Below are 18212 nucleotides of genomic sequence, written 5' to 3'. Positions count from 1 at the left end.
GAGGGCTCTCAATCTAAGTTTGTACCTGAGGCAATAGAGGGTTAAGTGACTTGCCCAAGACCACAAGGAGCAGCAGTGGGATTTGATCCTGCCACCTCTGGATGTCAAGACCGATGCTCTAACCACTAGGCCACTCCTCCACTACGTAATTACTGGCTTAGAATTTAGGCTTGATACGCAGCATCCTGGTGCCTAACTATAGGTGACCTTTTGAGAATTTCCCCTATCTGCTTTACCCACATCAGTAAAGGGGTCCCTTAGTTTCCTAGGGCAGTGTATCTCAACCCTCTCCTGGAGCTACACCTAACCAGTGATGTTTTCAGGATTCTCTCAATAACTATAATGAAATAATTTAGTATATTATGATGACCAGTGCTTTTTTTTTTTTTTTGGGGGGGGGGGGGGTTGTGCTGATACCCACATGCAGAGTGCAGGGCCAACCTTACCCTGGGGAGTGGGGTGGGGATAATGTCTCTATCATAGCCCTGCCCCTGCAACTGCACACAGAGGTTTTGAAAAATAAAAAATCATTGCAACAATTACATTAGTTCACAGAACACCAAGACACATCTGTTATTGGAAAAACAGAACAAGCAGTATTGTTATAGACCCTTGCAAAATATTACATCCAAATACCTCACCTAAGTCACAAACTGAATATGTACACTCTCACCAAATACAGAATAAGGAGCCACCAATTTGAAACTGAAATGTGAAGGCAAAAACTGATCTATAAATTATAAAATGCTAGACTTGTCATGCTGTGTAACACCAGACAGAGAAGAAATGCCTTTTCTTCTTTACAGTGCTAATTATAGAGATATCAGAGACAGTGTACATTCACATTCTCAAAGCTGACATATTCAAATCAGTAAATCGATGTAACATAACATTTGTCAAGAAAATATTTTCACGTTTTTGTATTTAATAATCATTTATTTTCCTTTGATTCCTTGTTGTTTTCTTCTGATCCCATTTGGGTTTCTTTAATATTTTCTTTACTCTTGTATTATTCTTCATATTGTCATTATTTTTGTTTCTTTATTCATTGTCAATTTTGCTACATTTCCTCTCCCCTCTGATTTTTGTATTTCTTCTCCTATCCGATGTTCTTTTAGATGTTTTCTTCCTGCTACCCCTTTCTTCTCTTGCTGATCTCATTCACTAGTTCAATTTCTTATGTAGTTTTGTTTTCTTTTCCCTAACCTGTAGTATTTGCTACATATGCCCTGTTCCCGTCCCCTTCTAACAACTCCTCATTCCCCTTCTGTTAACACACCGAAACTGTGTCACAAATATTGCTTGCTCCCATCCACTTTCAAACACTCCTCACCTTCACCTCCCTCACACATACACCACTCTTCCTTCACTCATTATCTCCTCAACCCCTCCTTCATCTGTCTTCCGTGACATCTATGATTAGTTTCATGGAGTGTCCTTTTGTTCTTGTGTAGTTTTGCAAGTTATAAAAATGTTGTAGCCTACTCATAGTTTCATACATTTCTATCATATCTCTTCTTAGTTATCTTTTCAAGTTGGAAAGCCCTAATCTGTTTCACCTCTCTTCATAAGGGTGGTGTTCCATTCCCTTTATTGTTTTTGTTGCCTTCTGTTAGCGTTTGCTAGTTGCACCATATCCTTTTTTACATAGGGCGACTGAAACTGTACTCAATTCTAAATGTGTGGACATAGCAGGAAACTATGTAGAGACATAATAATTTCCTCAGTTTTGTTCTCCATCCCTTCTTGGATAATCATTAATATTCTATTTTATATTTTAGTAACCATGACACCTTCCTTAAAATTTCAATGTATTATCTGCAATGGCTCTGATGTCTTTTTCTTGAGTGGTGATACTTAACTCTGAACCCTAAAATTTGTACCTGAAGATGGGATTATTTTTCCCTATGTGCATCACTTTGCGCTTCTCCAGTATCCTACTCTTGTATCAACCATCTGCATCAGGGATCTGACATTGTATAAAAAATATAAAAACATATATATGTATGTGTCAAAACAATAAAAAATATCTAAAACAATAAAAAATAATAAAAACAACCAAAACGTTGATGATTGAACAGGTGAAACACAAAGGACATAATGCATGAAAAAATAAGAGGAAATCATATCTGAAGGATGTATGTGTATATATAATATCTGAAAAAAAGACTGAAAGGAGCAGCTCGCAGAGTAAAAAACTTGCATCAGGCGTGGATGCTGTTTAAAAACACCATCCTGGAGGTTCAGGACAAATATATTCCACGTATTAGAAAAAAGGGAAAAAAGACTAAACGTCAGCCGGCGTGGCTAAACAGTAAGATAAAAGAAATCATTAGAGCCAAAAAACAATCCTTCAGAAAGTGGAGAAGAGAACCAACTGAAAGTAACAGGATAGATCATAAGGAATGCCAAGCCAAATGCAAAGCGGAGATAAGGAGGGCAAAAAAGGACTTTGAGAAGAAATTAGCGTTGGAAGCAAAAATACATAGTAAAAATTTTTTTAGATACATTAAAAGCAGGAAACCGGCCAAAGAGTCGGTTGGGCCGCTGGACGAAAATGGTGTTAAAGGGGCGATCAAGGAGGACAAAGCCGTAGCGGAGAAATTAAATGAATTCTTTGCTTCGGTCTTCACCGAGGAGGATTTGGGGGGGACACCGGTGCCGGAAAGAATATTTGAAGCGGGGGAGTCGGAGAAACTAAACAAATTCTCTGTAACCTTGGAGGATGTAATGGGTCAGTTCAGCAAGCTGAAGAGTAGTAAATCACCGGGACCTGATGGTATTCATCCCAGAGTATTAATAGAACTAAAAAATGAACTTGCGGAGCTACTGTTAGAAATATGCAATCTGTCCCTAAAATCGAGTGTAGTACCGGAAGACTGGAGGGTAGCCAATGTTACTCCGATTTTTAAGAAGGGTTCCAGAGGAGATCCGGGAAATTATAGACCGGTGAGTCTGACGTCGGTGCCGGGCAAGATGGTGGAGGCTATTATTAAGAATAAAATTGCAGAGCATATACAAAAACATGGACTGATGAGACAAAGTCAGCACGGATTTAGTGAAGGGAAGTCTTGCCTCACCAATCTAATGCATTTTTTTGAGGGGGTAAGCAAACATGTGGACAATGGGGAGCCGGTTGATATTGTATATCTGGATTTTCAGAAGGCGTTTGACAAAGTGCCGCACGAAAGACTCCTGAAGAAATTGCAGAGCCATGGAATCGGAGGTAGGGTATTATTATGGATTAAGAACTGGTTGAAAGATAGGAAGCAGAGAGTAGGATTGCGTGGCCAGTATTCTCAGTGGAGGAGGGTAGTTAGTGGGGTCCCGCAGGGGTCTGTGCTGGGTCCGTTGCTTTTTAATGTATTTATAAATGACCTAGAGATGGGAATAACTAGTGAGGTAATTAAATTCGCCGATGACACAAAATTATTCAGGGTCGTCAAGTCGCAGGAGGAATGTGAACGATTACAGGAGGACCTTGCGAGACTGGGAGAATGGGCGTGCAAGTGGCAGATGAAGTTCAATGTTGACAAGTGCAAAGTGATGCATGTGGGTAAGAGGAACCCGAATTATAGCTACGTCTTGCAAGGTTCCGCGTTAGGAGTTACGGATCAAGAAAGGGATCTGGGTGTCGTCGTCGATGATACGCTGAAACCTTCTGCTCAGTGTGCTGCTGCGGCTAGGAAAGCGAATAGAATGTTGGGTGTTATTAGGAAGGGTATGGAGTCCAGGTGTGCGGATGTTATAATGCCGTTGTATCGCTCCATGGTGCGACCGCACCTGGAGTATTGTGTTCAGTACTGGTCTCCGTATCTCAAAAAAGATATAGTAGAATTGGAAAAGGTACAGCGAAGGGCGACGAAAATGATAGTGGGGATGGGACGACTTTCCTATGAAGAGAGGCTGAGAAGGCTAGGGCTTTTCAGCTTGGAGAAGAGACGGCTGAGGGGAGATATGATAGAAGTGTATAAAATAATGAGTGGAATCGATCGGGTGGATGTGAAGCGACTGTTCACGCTATCCAAAAATACTAGGACTAGAGGGCATGAGTTGAAGCTACAGTGTGGTAAATTTAAAACGAATCGGAGAAAATTTTTCTTCACCCAACGTGTAATTAGACTCTGGAATTCGTTGCCGGAGAACGTGGTACGGGCGGTTAGCTTGATGGAGTTTAAAAAGGGGTTAGATAGATTCCTAAAGGACAAGTCCATAGACCGCTATTAAATGGACTTGGAAAAATTCCGCATTTTTAGGTATAACTTGTCTGGAATGTTTTTACGTTTGGGGAGTGTGCCAGGTGCCCTTGACCTGGATTGGCCACTGTCGGTGACAGGATGCTGGGCTAGATGGACCTTTGGTCTTTCCCAGTATGGCACTACTTATGTACTTATGTACTTATGTACAATAACAAACAATGGTAACGGTGAGTCTGACGTTGGTGCCGGGCAAAATGGTAGAGACTATTATAAAGAACAAAATTACAGAGCATATTCAAAAGCATGGATGAATGAGACAAAGTCAACATGGATTTAGTCACAGGAAATCTTGCCTCACCAATCTACTACATTTCTTTGAAGGGTGAACAAACATGTGGATAAAGGGGAGCCGGTTGATATTGTGTATCTGGATTTTCAGAAGGCGTTTGACAAAATACCTCATGAAAGACTCCAAAGGAAATTGTAGAGTCATAGGATAGGAGGTAGTGTTCTATTGTGGATTAAAAACTGGTTAAAAGATAGAAAACAAAGAGTAGGGTTAAATGATCAGTATTCTCAATGGAAAAGGGTAGTTAGTGGGGTTACCCGGGGGTCTGCTGCTGGGACCGCTGCCTTTTAACATATTTATAAATGACCTAGAGATGGGAGTAACTAGTGAGGTAATTAAATTTGCTGATGACACAAAGTTATTCAAAGTCGTTAAATCACGGGAGGATTGTGAAAAATTACAAGAGGACCTTAAAAGACTGGGAGTCTGGTCATATAAATGGCAGATGACGTTTAATGTGAGCAAGTGCAAAGTGACGCATGTGGGAAACAGGAACCCGAATTATAGCTACGTCATGCAAGATTCCACGTTAGGAGTCACAGACCAAGAAAGGGATCTAGGCGTCGTCGTTGATGATACGTTGAAACCTTCTGCTCAGTGTGCTGCTGCGGCTAAGAAAGCAAATAGAATGTTAGGTATTATTAGGAAAGGAATGCAAAACAGAAATGAGGATGTTATAATGCCTTTGTATCACTCCATGTGTGACCGCACCTCGAAGATTGTGTTCAATTCTGGTCGCCGCATCTCAAAAAAGATGTGGAGGGGCATTATTGAATGAAAACGTCTATCTCCATGGGCGTTTATCTCCGAGAACGGGTCCGTGAAGGGGCGGACCGAACCTTATTTTCGAAAAAAATAGACGTCCATGTTTTATTCGACAATTTGTGAGCTGGGCGTTTTTGTTTTTCAGTGATAATGGAAAATGAAAGTGCCCAGCTCAAAAACGAATAAATCCAAGGCATTTGTTCGTGGGAGGGGCCAGGAGTCGTAGTGCACTGGTCCCCCTCACATGCCAGGACACCAACTGGGCACCCTAGGGGGCACTTTTACAAAAACAAAAAAAAAGGTAAAAGAGCTCCCAGGTGCATAGCACCCTTCCCTTGTGTGTTGAGCCCCCCAAATCCCCCTCAAAACCCACTGCCCACAAGTCTACACCATTACTATAGCCCTAAGGGGTGAAGGGGGGCACCTACATGTGGGTACAGTGGGTTTGGGGGGTTGGACGACTAAGCATTAAGCAGCACAATTGTAACAGGTAGGGGGGATGGGCCTGGGTCCACCTGCCTGAAGTCCACTGCACCCCCTAACAACTGCTCCAGGGACTTGCATACTGCTGCCAGGGAGGTGGGTATGACATTTGAGGGTGAAAATAAAAAGTTGTGAAACATCATTTTTTGTGGTGGGAGGGGGTTAGTGACCACAGGGGGAGTCAGGGGAGGTCATCCCCGATTCCCTCTGGTGGTAATCTGGTCATTTAGGGCACTTTTGGGGGCCTTATTCGTGAAAAAACAGGGTCCAGGAAAAGTGCCCTAAATTCTAGTTACAAACGCATACTTTTTTTCCATTATCGGCGAAAGGCGCCCATCTCTGTTCGGGTGATAACCACGCCCCAGTCCCGCCTTCACCACGCCTCTGACACGCCCCCGTCAACTTTGTACGCTTCCGCGATGGAGTGCAGTTGTAAACGTCCAAGTTCGGCTCTCGATTATACCACGTTATTTGTTTTTGGGAGATAAACGCCTATCTCCCGATTTAGGTTGCAATATAGGCGTTTTTGTCTTTCGATTATAAGCTGGATAGTGAAATTAGAAAAGGTGCAGAGAAGGGTGATGAAAATGATAAAGGGGATGGGATGACTTCCCTATGAGGAAAGGCTAAAACACCTAGGGCTCTTCAGCTTGGAGAAAAGGCAGCTTAGAGGAGATATGATAGAGGTCTATACAATAATGAGTGGAGTTGAATGGGTAGATGTGAAACGTCTGTTTACGCTTTCTAAAAATACTAGGACTAGGGGGCATGCAATGAAGCTACAATGTAGTAAATTTAAAATGAATCGGAGAAAATTTTTCTTCACTCAACGTGTAATTAAACTCTGGAATTCTTTGCCAGAGAATGTGATAAGGGCGGTTAGCTTAGCAGAGTTTAAAAAAGGTTTGGACGGCTTCCTAAAGGAAAAGTCAATAGACCATTATTAAATGGACTTGGGGAAAATCCACTATTTCTGGATAAGCAGTATAAAATGTTTTGTAATTTTTGGGATCTTGCCAGGTACTTGTGACCTGGATTAGCCACTGTTGGAGACAGGATGCTGGGCTTGATGGACCTTTGGTCTTTCCCAGTATGGCAATACTTATGTACTTATGACTGTAACCTAACATAATGAAAAATTGATATTGCATCAAGACCGACCTTGCTGTAGTGAATCACACAATATGGGTGCAGAATGATACAATTGATGATCAATACGCCTAGAGGAACAACACAAGAAAAGCTGATATGTACACAACAGCTACACTGGCAAAAGAGATATGAGAAATACTGATAGAGAAAGTTTTAAGTATTAGAAAAGATACTGCTTCCTGATAAAAATTGTACAAAGACAAGGATACATCCTGAACTACACATTGTAACAGTAATAATGCTGTATGGAATACAGTACCGTAAAGCAATCATATAACAGAAATTTGATAAATGCCATCAGAATGTGAATGACACCATAATAGGCAGCATGGAAGAACATTCATATAACATACATACAATACCATATGAACACAATACAAAAGAAATACCTTAGTAGGCACACATTAGAACATTCAAATAACATAGAAATGATGCTAACACTGTTCGTACAATACAATAGAACAAAACATTTTTTCTTCCTCCAATCTCAGTTCCAAAAGACATTTGAGTCCCTTCGAAGTGCATCAGACAAATCAGAACTGCAGAAAAGGTATCAGAAGTTTGGTGAAGAATTGGAAGCACTAGATCACTTGACTTACAAACGTCAGCAAGTAAGTAACAATACGCTTTGGCTTTAATATCCGATTCGATAGTGAAAATCAGTCAGATACAATTCTGCTAAAATGGTGATGATATACTTCTAGTTACAGAGGATGTGTATAAATGCACCTAAGGCTCCACATACTCACTTAGGGATCTTATGGCACTTTGTACTCAAAACATAGGGCTGGGCTTGTTATTCCTTCTAGTGTGCGACAGATTCCTTAACCCTTTCTGACCTCTTTTGATGATTTTAGAATGGCTGCATGCAACTCAGAGCACTGTTGAATCTGAGGGAGAAAAAGAGGGTATGTTTATGGTCTATGCAAACCTTTGTTCAATTTTAAAGTATCCCAGTGGCTTACTGTTGACTTGACACTGTATACGTTGCCTCTGGCAAAGGTCAAAAACTTTGCTAGATGTGGAGGTGAGGCGCTGGTGTTATGAACATTTGAAAATATTATGCAGTATATGTGAAAAAAATGAATCCCTTATCTTTCTAGATAAATGCTTCATAATCCAGTCCTCAGGACACACCAGGCCAGTCAGGTTTCTAGCATACACACCATAAATATGCATGAGATAAACTTGCATTTCTGTTTCATATTTAGTATGGATATCGTGAACATCATACTGGCTGGGGGTGTCCCTGGGACTGGGTTGCAAACCACTGATCTAGATATTAATTCAGTATATTCCAATTTGATCCAGGCATTGTTAAAGAAAGGAAACTTTTATGAAAAATTATTTTGATTGTTCTACCTCTAGCTCATATTCAAGTGATTTGATTCTCACACTACATCTGTTGGCTTCTGTCCTGATAATACTATAGATAAAGTAGATCAAGAAAATGTCAAATTTTTTGGGTTTCATTTTCTCTTTACTGAAAAGAGGTTTCCTTAATATCACACAGATCCCATATGGAGAAAACTGCAAAACACGTCAACATGTCCACCAGGCAATGAAAATACTCTCAGGCTTATCCCACATTATTACATTAGGGGTAGATATTCAAAAGAAGTTAACTGGGTAGGAAGGCTTTTATTCAGGGGCCGACGCACAAAAGTCCCCATAAGACACTGCTCGCTATGTGCATCTTTGTGCTGTGAGATAAGACAGGGGTCCTAGGTGTGCTAGTGGATTTAGCATGGGCTAAATGCTAAAACTCCCATTAGAACATGCTAATCATTTGCGTACCATAAATCCATTAGCGCACCTTAGTAAATATTTTGAGATGTCATTAGTGTGATAATGGGGCATGTGCTTACAGTAAAAAGGGGGCATCTATGAAGGGGGTAGATCTTAGTTCAGCTGCAAAACTGCTCTCTGGAATGCAGACCACAAATATTGGGGAAATATAAATGTGAGTATAATAAAAAAGTTTACTCAATCCACAAATAGGGTTGATCTGCAAATGTTTTGAAAATAAAAGCTGGCAGGGACTGTACCATGCAGCTGTACCAGTGCCTCAGACATCCAACATAGTATGACTAGATGAGAGGTCAATTTGGATAAAATAAAAATAGATAGGTGGTTGATAATAACAATGAAGGAACATGTCTCTCTGGTTGCAGTGCTATAAAGAAATTTCATATTGTACAATATTTGTAAAATTTCATGGACAGCTGTTGTCTGTCCACCACTCTTAAGATTGTGTCTAGGTTTTTTATTTTACTAGGGGGATGTGAGGGAGTCTATAGGATGCTGCCACTTCCCCTTAAGGGTACTCTCTTACAGTGACAGAGCCTCTTTAAAACCCATAGTCCTGCCCAAGGGGGAAGTGACATGGGAGGGGTGGAGCTAGGAGAACATGATCCAGGAAATATAAAAGCCTAGAGCATTGCTAGGTTAAGGATGCCCAGAGGGAAGCAGTGATGCCCAACTGCATTTGTCTCTGCCACCTATGTGTGAATGCAAACACTATAGTCAGATAGGCCAAGTTCAACTTGGAATGTTGTACCTTTGGAATTTTGACCCAAGTAACTGCTAGAGACTACATTGGTAATTCTAGGGAACTAGGCCAGAGACAAGAAAAGTGTACTCCATGCTGAGAGACAGTAATGTACGCCATGGTCCTGCTGGAGCAGGCCACTGGAGAACCTTCTCAAATCTAAAACATTTTTGTGTTTATTTGTTTTTCCCCATCAGTGAATGGAACAGGACCCCTATCTGATTTTTATAATAAATAGTAATTTCCTTTACCTGTACCTGTTGTTTGGCTCCAGTTCTGACTCCAGTTCTGCCCTTGCTCTTGTTACCACAGGGAGAATCAGTGGTACTGAGAACTGGCACCTTTTCTGTTGCTGGCTAGGGCTAGGGTCACCAACTGTTAATGAAAGGGCCCAGGCCTTGTGTATTCTGAGCATACACATAGAAACTTCCCTCCAGAAGAGAAGCAATGTCTTCAGCCAGTCCCTAAAGGTCCACATCATGGATCTGTGTCTGCTCACAGGCAAATATCGAGGAGTATGCGGCAGCCAGCAGATAACAGCCCAGCCTCTACAAAATGTGGGAGGCACAGGCTAGAGAGACTGAACTCTCCAGAAAATAAATGTAGAAAAGAAAATCTTAGTTTGGGTTTAGTGATTTGAATATGCCATCTTTGGGAATCTGAATCTGTGGCATCTCAGATATCTGTGTATTTCTCACAGTGAAAGAGGACATGTATTTCTGTTCCTATTTCTCTAGTGTTGCTTTGCAAGCAGAGTCTGACTTCTCTGAGTTTCCAATTCAGTTTTTGTCTACACACTTCTGTTTATAGATTGTGTTCATTGGCTCTGTATTTGGGGAGGCTTATATTCTGTATATGTGACCATGGTAATGTAAATTGCAAGCATGTGGTTTCTATATAGGGGTTTATAGTAGTCTGTCTTGTTCTCTTTTCCCTAAAAGCATCATATGCTAAGGACTGGTGTAATATTTGAAATGCTGCCTTTTCATAGACAAGTGGTATTCATGCCCAGTCCTTGAGGGTCACCAACAGGTCAGGTTTTCAGGAAATCCTTGATGAATATGTATACATTATCACTCACAGCTATGAACAATTGCAAACCTTTATTGTTATCAAATATGTAAACATTATATTACTAAATACATAACATATATAAAATACTGCATTCTCACCACTCATACTACACACATCTAACATCAAATCTACATACACTCCTATCATCAAATATTAATAACAACAATATAATCAAAGTTTGTTCATCTGATGATGGACACAACTGTCAGTAAAACACAGAAAGACATGCTATGTCATAAGCAATTGTTCAGCCTACGACTGATACCACCATCAGCACTCTCGCTGAAATGGTGACAGTATGTTACCAGTTTTTCCTTGGTTGTCTGTCCAATTCCAAATAAGGTCGCACACTGAAAGCGCTGTACACGCCTACACGAAACAGAATCAAGTCAACAAATCTGTTGATAATCTTCTGTCACTGCCAGCAACATATGTCTCAACTTGTAACTGTTGCCGATCAAAAGACCATAAAGGTCAGCTGTGACCCTACACGGCCCATGTTTCGTTCATCTGAGCGTCTTCAGGGGTCTATACAGTTAAAGAACAATGATAAGTCCACCCATGCACCAACACACTCATACCACCTTACAAAACTCTAAATGTCTAAGAGCAAGCATACTGAAAAAATCTTACCAACCTCAACGAGTGACCGGGAAACCAAATCAGGATCCCATGCTGGGCTGTGGGCAAGACACTCAAAAATGCCCACACATGCACATAACAGCGTGGCGGGAAAATTCTCATTAAATTTGAATGTGTATGAGAAAGAATAGCACACAATGAGATTAGTAGGCATTCAAATCTCTTTATGCATATTTATTAGGAATATCCTGAAAACCTGACTGTTTGTGTCTCTTGAGGGCATAAACTATGGCTGGTTGGAAGGTGCATGGCTATTTTGGGGGAAGCTTCTTGGATGGTCAACTCACTCTATAATGCTGGGCTTGAGTGAGAGCACCTGCACCTTTTTTTCTAAAAAAACAAAACAAAAAACTGTATTTATAATTACAAAAAAGCATAGACCCAGGCAAAGGACTTCTCTGCCACAATATAAGAATTCTTGGTATAGCGTTGATATTGTACACAGATCTAGAGGATTGTAAACACAATGAATGCTTGCTTACGAATGCACAACCCTAATGAAGGGGTGAATTAAATTGGGATTTCTTGGTTTTGTAGATCTGGACTATATAAATGTTACACTATGCAGCCAGTCCATAATACTCACAGTCAATGTAAACAAACATTCATTATGTTAATTTATTTATTAGGATATATTTGTGGCCTTTTTTTAAAGAAATTCACCCAAGGCAGTGTAAAGCAAGCATAAGTCAGACATAGACAATATACAACCAACAAAAATCCCCAAAGAGAGGAAAAATCTAAACAATAATTTCCACGAGGAATTCCTCCCAAAATTAAATCTGGAGAGATCACTGGGACAATTAATCTGTGTTATATAAATTAATAATTACAAGTAAGCCTGAAGGGATCAGTTCCAGAACCGCCAATTAAGGCTAGACTCTATATGTGGTGCCAAAAAAGCACTATTCTATAAACTGCGTTAAAGTGAGGCTTGGTTTATAGAATAGCATTTACACCCAGGAATCACCTGAGACATGGTACAAATGTATGCACCTACATTAAGTGCATATCCCTGTTTTCTATTACAATGCTTGTTATTTTTAGCAATGCCCCCATTATGCCCATAACCCTCCCATTTCTGCACCCCTAAGCAGAAGTATCATATTTCATATGCACCTTCTAGCATGTGATAAGTGTATATAAAACTAATTTCAAATCAATTTGTGCAAATCAAAAATGTGTGTACAGTCTTATTCAAAACCACAATGCAGGCAGTCTAGTGCTGTGACCCTCCATGAAGCAGACCGTATTTTCATCAATTTAATAAACACTTTCACCAAAAAATTCTCAGTATCCAAGTTTGACACAGATTAATGACTATCTGTGCACAAACAGATCGCTGGTTGAACAGAGCACCCCATTTCACTTGGTACTTCCTCAGGAGCCCATGTTTGTGCACAGTCAAAAGTTTCAGCTACCAGAGCACAGTCACCATGCAGTGATAAACATGATTAACTTAAGGAAAAATTGCACAAGCAGTTAGAAAAGCTGTAGGAAAATGATTTCAGCTAGACTGAGTGGAAAAGCAGGTCCTGCTATAGTATTTGCAGCTGGTGTTAGTTCTTGTGTTTGTGACTGCTAGTTAGTTGCTTCTTCCATTAAAGGTTTGGGAGAAGAGACAAGCTTTCACCTGTTTCCTGAAGTAGAGATAGTCTTTTGTTAAGTGAAACCTTTTTGATTGTGTGTTCCGTACTGTGGCGGCTACTCCAGAGTTAAGGTAGACTAGGCCTGGTGTTAGACATGCTGGGGCCCAGGGCAGAAATTTGGAAGGGGGCTCTAATGCCAGCCAGCAGATTGTGCCTTCTCCAGCTTTAGGCAGGCTTTGGGGTTTCCTGTTGTATGAGGGCTCAGGGCAATTGCTCTGTTTGCATCCCATTAACACAGGGTTTGAGATACAAGGTGAAAGCATCCTGTTTGTGTAAAATGATCAAACCTTTTCATTTTTCAAATCATTTTCTGACAGGTATTTCACATTGTGAAAACAAGAGGGCTTGTTCTGTATTCTCAAGTATGGATGTGCCATTAAGATATTTAATATTTTGCCATTTTTTTACAATCAGATATGATCCATCTCATTGTAGATTCAAGGCACAAATATGCAAAATACAGTATGAATAGAGATCCGTGCTCTTATGAAATGTGGAGACTCTCTTTCTTGCAGCAATCCATGAGCCATAAAAATAAGATTTTTTTTGAAAGGTAGACTTCTGTGTACAAAAATATCATCATATTCTATCGGTGTAGTTATTATTTTTTTAATATGTAATTTGACGCAGAAGAAAGATTCATTCGTTGCATGAAGGTTCTCTACTGGCTTTGAAGGAAAGATTTTTTGTGTCTACCACTAGATGTGGCTGTTGCCAAACATTTACCTTGTGTTTTTAATGGACTTTAACTTTGGATAGTGTGATTTATTAGACTGCACAGTATTTTTGGAGGCCTTACAGCATGTTTGATATGGATAGTGAACTACAGCACAAATGAGAATCGTCCTTGGTGCTAGGAGGGAGAACCAAAGCTTGTGTTGTGGTGTCCAAGGGCAGACGATCATCTTTTATCTGCAGGGAGAACTCTGCATTTTGCTTACAAAACTGACAACTACTTTTGTCCTGCCCTTCATAAAATATTCATCTTTATTTTTCAATGGGATTTAAAGAGTTTCCCTCTATTTCAACACACACATTTAATAATGAGCAATAATTGGCAATAATTATAATTTATGCACCCAATTCGTTAAGCATATTCTGTAATGAACTGCACCTAAATTCTAATGCGCACAGTTCAAATCGGGTGTGGCTATGAGTGGGGAAATGGGCATTTCATGGGTGTTCCAAAATTTACAATTGTAGTTATAGAATATGACACAGTGCACATAAATCTACATGCAGGGATTTACACCACATTGTCGTTGGTGTAAATGGAGGCACATAGTTTTAGGCGCTGGGATATTAACTAAGCATATTTTATATATTGCGCCTAATTCTAGGTGCCGCTTATAGAATATGCTTAGATGGAAATGTTTACCGCATGGATATTTTAGGCGCCTTATGTGCTAGCAACAAATATTCAGCAGGAAACAGAAGGACAGTAACCCTTGCAGATGCACAAGACAAATGAACATAGTGAGGGTGACAATAGAAAGAGCAGCAGATGATGGTCAAACCAATCTTCTTTATTTGATATCAAAGACTCAACACGAATAGTGTTTCGGCCTAAAAGGCCTTCCTCAGAAGTCTATAGAATTGCAACATTTGATGTGGCAGACATTGTCCTTGAGAAGGTTCAGTTCTCAGCAGGGGACTATCATGCATAGATTCTGAGCAGCAGCTGTCTTCCTTTCAAACTCCAGCCTGGTGGCCCAGACTGGCATACTGGAAAAAAGATTTTCCTGTTTTGTGAATCTAGCTGTAAACCTGTTAAATATAGAGGTAAATGTTAACACTCTTTAGCGTCTGCTGCTCTGTCTATTGCCATTGCTGACCGATTAAACAGCGCTGAATATGGTGGTGGTGGTGGTGGGGGTTGTATTTATCAGTGAATTAACATGTGCTTTAGAAATTAAATTATGAATACAAACTTTTATTATCTCTGGTTGTATATTCTGCTCTGAATCTCTTCTCATCCTCTGTTCCATTTCTTTCTGCTTGTTGATTTTGCCTCTCTCTATTTTCTCTCTTAACTTTCCTTTTTGTTTTCCATATCCTTCATGTTTTTTTCTTTTTCGAATCCTTTATTCTTTTCTTTTGCTCTTCTTTTGCCTCTCTTTCCTCTCCTTGCTACATCTTTTCCATTTTTCTTTCTTTTTCTATCCCTTTATTCTGCACTCTCTTTTATTCTTCTTCTGTATCGCTTCCCTCCCTCTCATAGTAGCAGCTCTACAGTAACTCTCAAAGCATAGGCGCCTGGTATCGAAGGCTTGGGGAGGCTAAGCCTCCCCAACCGCAGCGAGCCGGCTCCCCCCCTCCCTCCGGATCCGGTCCCGTCCCTCACGTTACCGACCTGACTCTTCGGAGCTCAGCTGTCAGCGCTAACTCTCCCCCGCTGGCGCTGCCGCGTTTGTGCTTTAAAAATGGCCGCCGAGACTTCCAGAGGCGGCCTCGCGAGACTTCTGCTGAAGTCTTGGAGGCCGCCCTGTAAGTCTCGGCGGCCATTTTGAAGCGCAAACACCGGCAGTGCCAGCGGGGGAGAGTTAGCGCTGGCAGCAGGCAGGCAAGATTGCCTGCCCCCGAAGAATTCGAAGAGTCAGGTCAGTGTGAGGGACCAGATCCGGAGGGAGGGAGGGAGAAAGAAAGAAATAATTCACTGTAGAACTCGGGAGGGGGTGGCAGGGGTAGGGTTAGGGAGTCGCAGGTCATTTGTGGATGGAGGGGAGAGAAGGGTCGCTGGGAATAATGGGCTCATGCAGGGCAGGGGAGAGGAGGGTTGCTGTGTATGGATGCTTGCAGGGGGAGAGAAGGGTCACTGGACATGGGTGGATGCAGGGCAGGGGAAGGAGGGTCACCGGGTATAGGTGCATGCAGGGCAGGGGAGAGGAGGGTTGCTGTGTATGGGTGCTTGCAGGGGGAGAGAAGGGTCACTGGACATGGGTGGATGGAGGGCAGGGGAGAGGAGGGGAGAGAGAAGAAATGCTGGACATGGATAGAGGGGAGGGAAGAGTGAAGAAGGAGATGAGAGGAGAAAAACTGCACATGGATGAAGAAAATAGGCAGAAGCTGAGGACCAGAAATGAAGAAGAAAGGAGGAAAGGAAAGAAAGAAAGAAATGGAAAGGAAACCCTGGAAACGGAGTTAAGAGGACAGATAGCAGCAGAATCGGATACTGGGCCAGCATGATCAGAAAAACAGTCACCAGACAACAAAGGTAGAAAAAAATCATTTTATTTTCATTATAGTGTTTGGAATATGTCCACTTTGAGAACATTAAAAGTTTATATTTATTTACTTATGTATGGCATTTTATCCTACATTGAACATGAATTAGGGTGTTTTGTGGCTCCACATGAGAATTGTGATATTATGATCCCTTGTTTCATATTGTTGATGGTCTGCATTTTCCGTATGGGTGATATATTGGTGTATTAGGTTCTGCCCAGTGTAATATTTATGGTACAGTAAGGTTCTGAGTGTGTTTTTGCACAAAGTTGTGCATAGTGTTTTGGAGTTGAGCGATTGTGGTTAGTATATGCTTTGAGCAACCACTTTATTCTTTGACATATGATACATATCTAATATCTATATTTAATAAAAGGTATTAATTGTGACTTATTTTTATTTATTTTTTCTGTGTGTTATCAGACAATTATGGATTTAAGCTCCACCCCTAACCCCGCCCCCTTTAGCCTCCCCAAACAGTTGGGCCACCGACCGCCTATGTCTCAAAGGATGTCAGATTCTGAGAGACACATAACTATAGAAGGTTCATCAATGGCAGCTTTCAGTTCTGCACCAATCCCAGGTTTTAGGAAGCAAGGATATTTTTTCTATGGAAAGATAACAAATAGAAATAAAACAAAACATAGAAAAGAAAATAAGATACCTTTTTTTTTTTAAGTGGAGACTGTGGTGTCTAGAAAGTAGTCAATTTTGAATTTGATTGTAAGATGGTACGTATTAATACTCACTGGAAACTATTACAAAATTATTGAAATTGATTTTAACTCACAACTATTTCCACCTTAGCAATGATATCTATCTGCAAATAATGGACATGCTATGGGCACCAGGTAGGCACCTTATATGAAAACCTCTTCATGGTAGAAGTGGAAGAGACATTTTTGAACACATATCAGACTAAACCCCTAAAATACTACCAGTATATTGATGACATTTTTGTGATCTGTACTGAGGGAGAAGAGACTCTCAAATAATTTTACAGTTCTTTCAATACATAAAATCCTATAATTAAATTAAAAATTGACTACTGCTTAGAAAAAGTCAGCTTTCTAGACACCACAGTCTTCATCAACAATGGTTATATGCAAACATACAGTACATATACAGGAAACATATTGACAGATGCCGCTATCTTCACAACTCCTGCTTCTGCCGCTCACATACAAAAAAATCCATTATACACAGCCAAGCCACACGATACCATCATACCTGCTCTGACCCAAGAGATAGAGATATACAGGTACCTCAAAATCCTGACTGAATCCTTCAAACAAAAAGGTCACAACCCCAAAACAATCTCCAAGAATATTGTCTCTTCCCTTAATATACCCAGACAAAACCTATTGCAGTACAAAGAAAAACAAAACAAAACACAGAGGGAGTCCCCCTCTTGTAGTGACATACAATCCAGAGTTGGAAAAACTGAGACGAATCATAAAATATCTACAGCCACTACACCAGGAGAATAAATTGTTGGTGCTGGCCTTCTGACAACTACCTAATTGGAAAATTAGTAAAAAGCAAGCTCCCAATACAAACCCAAACAGAATTGCACACATCCTTGTAATATACCAAACTTCAAACTGTGCCAACACATTTCACAGGATTCCACAGTCACTCACATGGGAAAAATAGTCAGCATAAGGGGATCCTTCACATGCTCATCTATATACAGTGTACTCCATTTAAGTGCATGTCGGATAAGCGCATGCTCTGTTTAACTGCATGCTGTACTTCGGTCCCGTTTTTGGTGCCATCAATTTCTATGGGGACAAAATTCGGTTTAGCGCACCACTGATAAGTGGAAGATTCGCTTATATGCATGGTTTAAGACCGATCCTCTGCAGGAAAGACTCCGCATAAGCGCGCGAATGGAATATGGAAGCCGATTGGCGCGTGACAAAGGGGCAGTAAATTTGAAATCTTGTTGGTTAACTGCCACAGGCAGAATAAGTGAAAGAAAGTTGTTAGAGTGTACACTGGAGTCGTCGTCACGCAACTGTAAGACTTTAACTCTGGCTGAACGAATAGAAGTTCTTAAAAAATTAGAAAACAAAGTCAAGCATCTATTGCTAAAGAATATGGTGTCAATCCCAGTCAAA

The 18212-nt window shown here is 40.7% G+C and overlaps 1 protein-coding gene across 1 annotated transcript in view; it reads left to right on the top strand.

Annotated features, from left to right (window-relative positions):
- CTNNA3 (catenin alpha 3) overlaps nt 1–18212 on the top strand; it is a 1864538-nt gene that overhangs the window by 170470 nt on the left and 1675856 nt on the right. The window contains 1 exon segment of the mRNA XM_030204967.1: nt 7440–7559. Coding sequence (XP_030060827.1) covers nt 7440–7559 — 120 coding nt within the window.

This window comes from Microcaecilia unicolor, chromosome 5, assembly GCF_901765095.1.
Source record: "Microcaecilia unicolor chromosome 5, aMicUni1.1, whole genome shotgun sequence".
Classification (NCBI taxonomy): Eukaryota; Metazoa; Chordata; class Amphibia; order Gymnophiona; family Siphonopidae; genus Microcaecilia; species Microcaecilia unicolor.
This window is presented reverse-complemented; position numbering and strand designations above follow the sequence as displayed.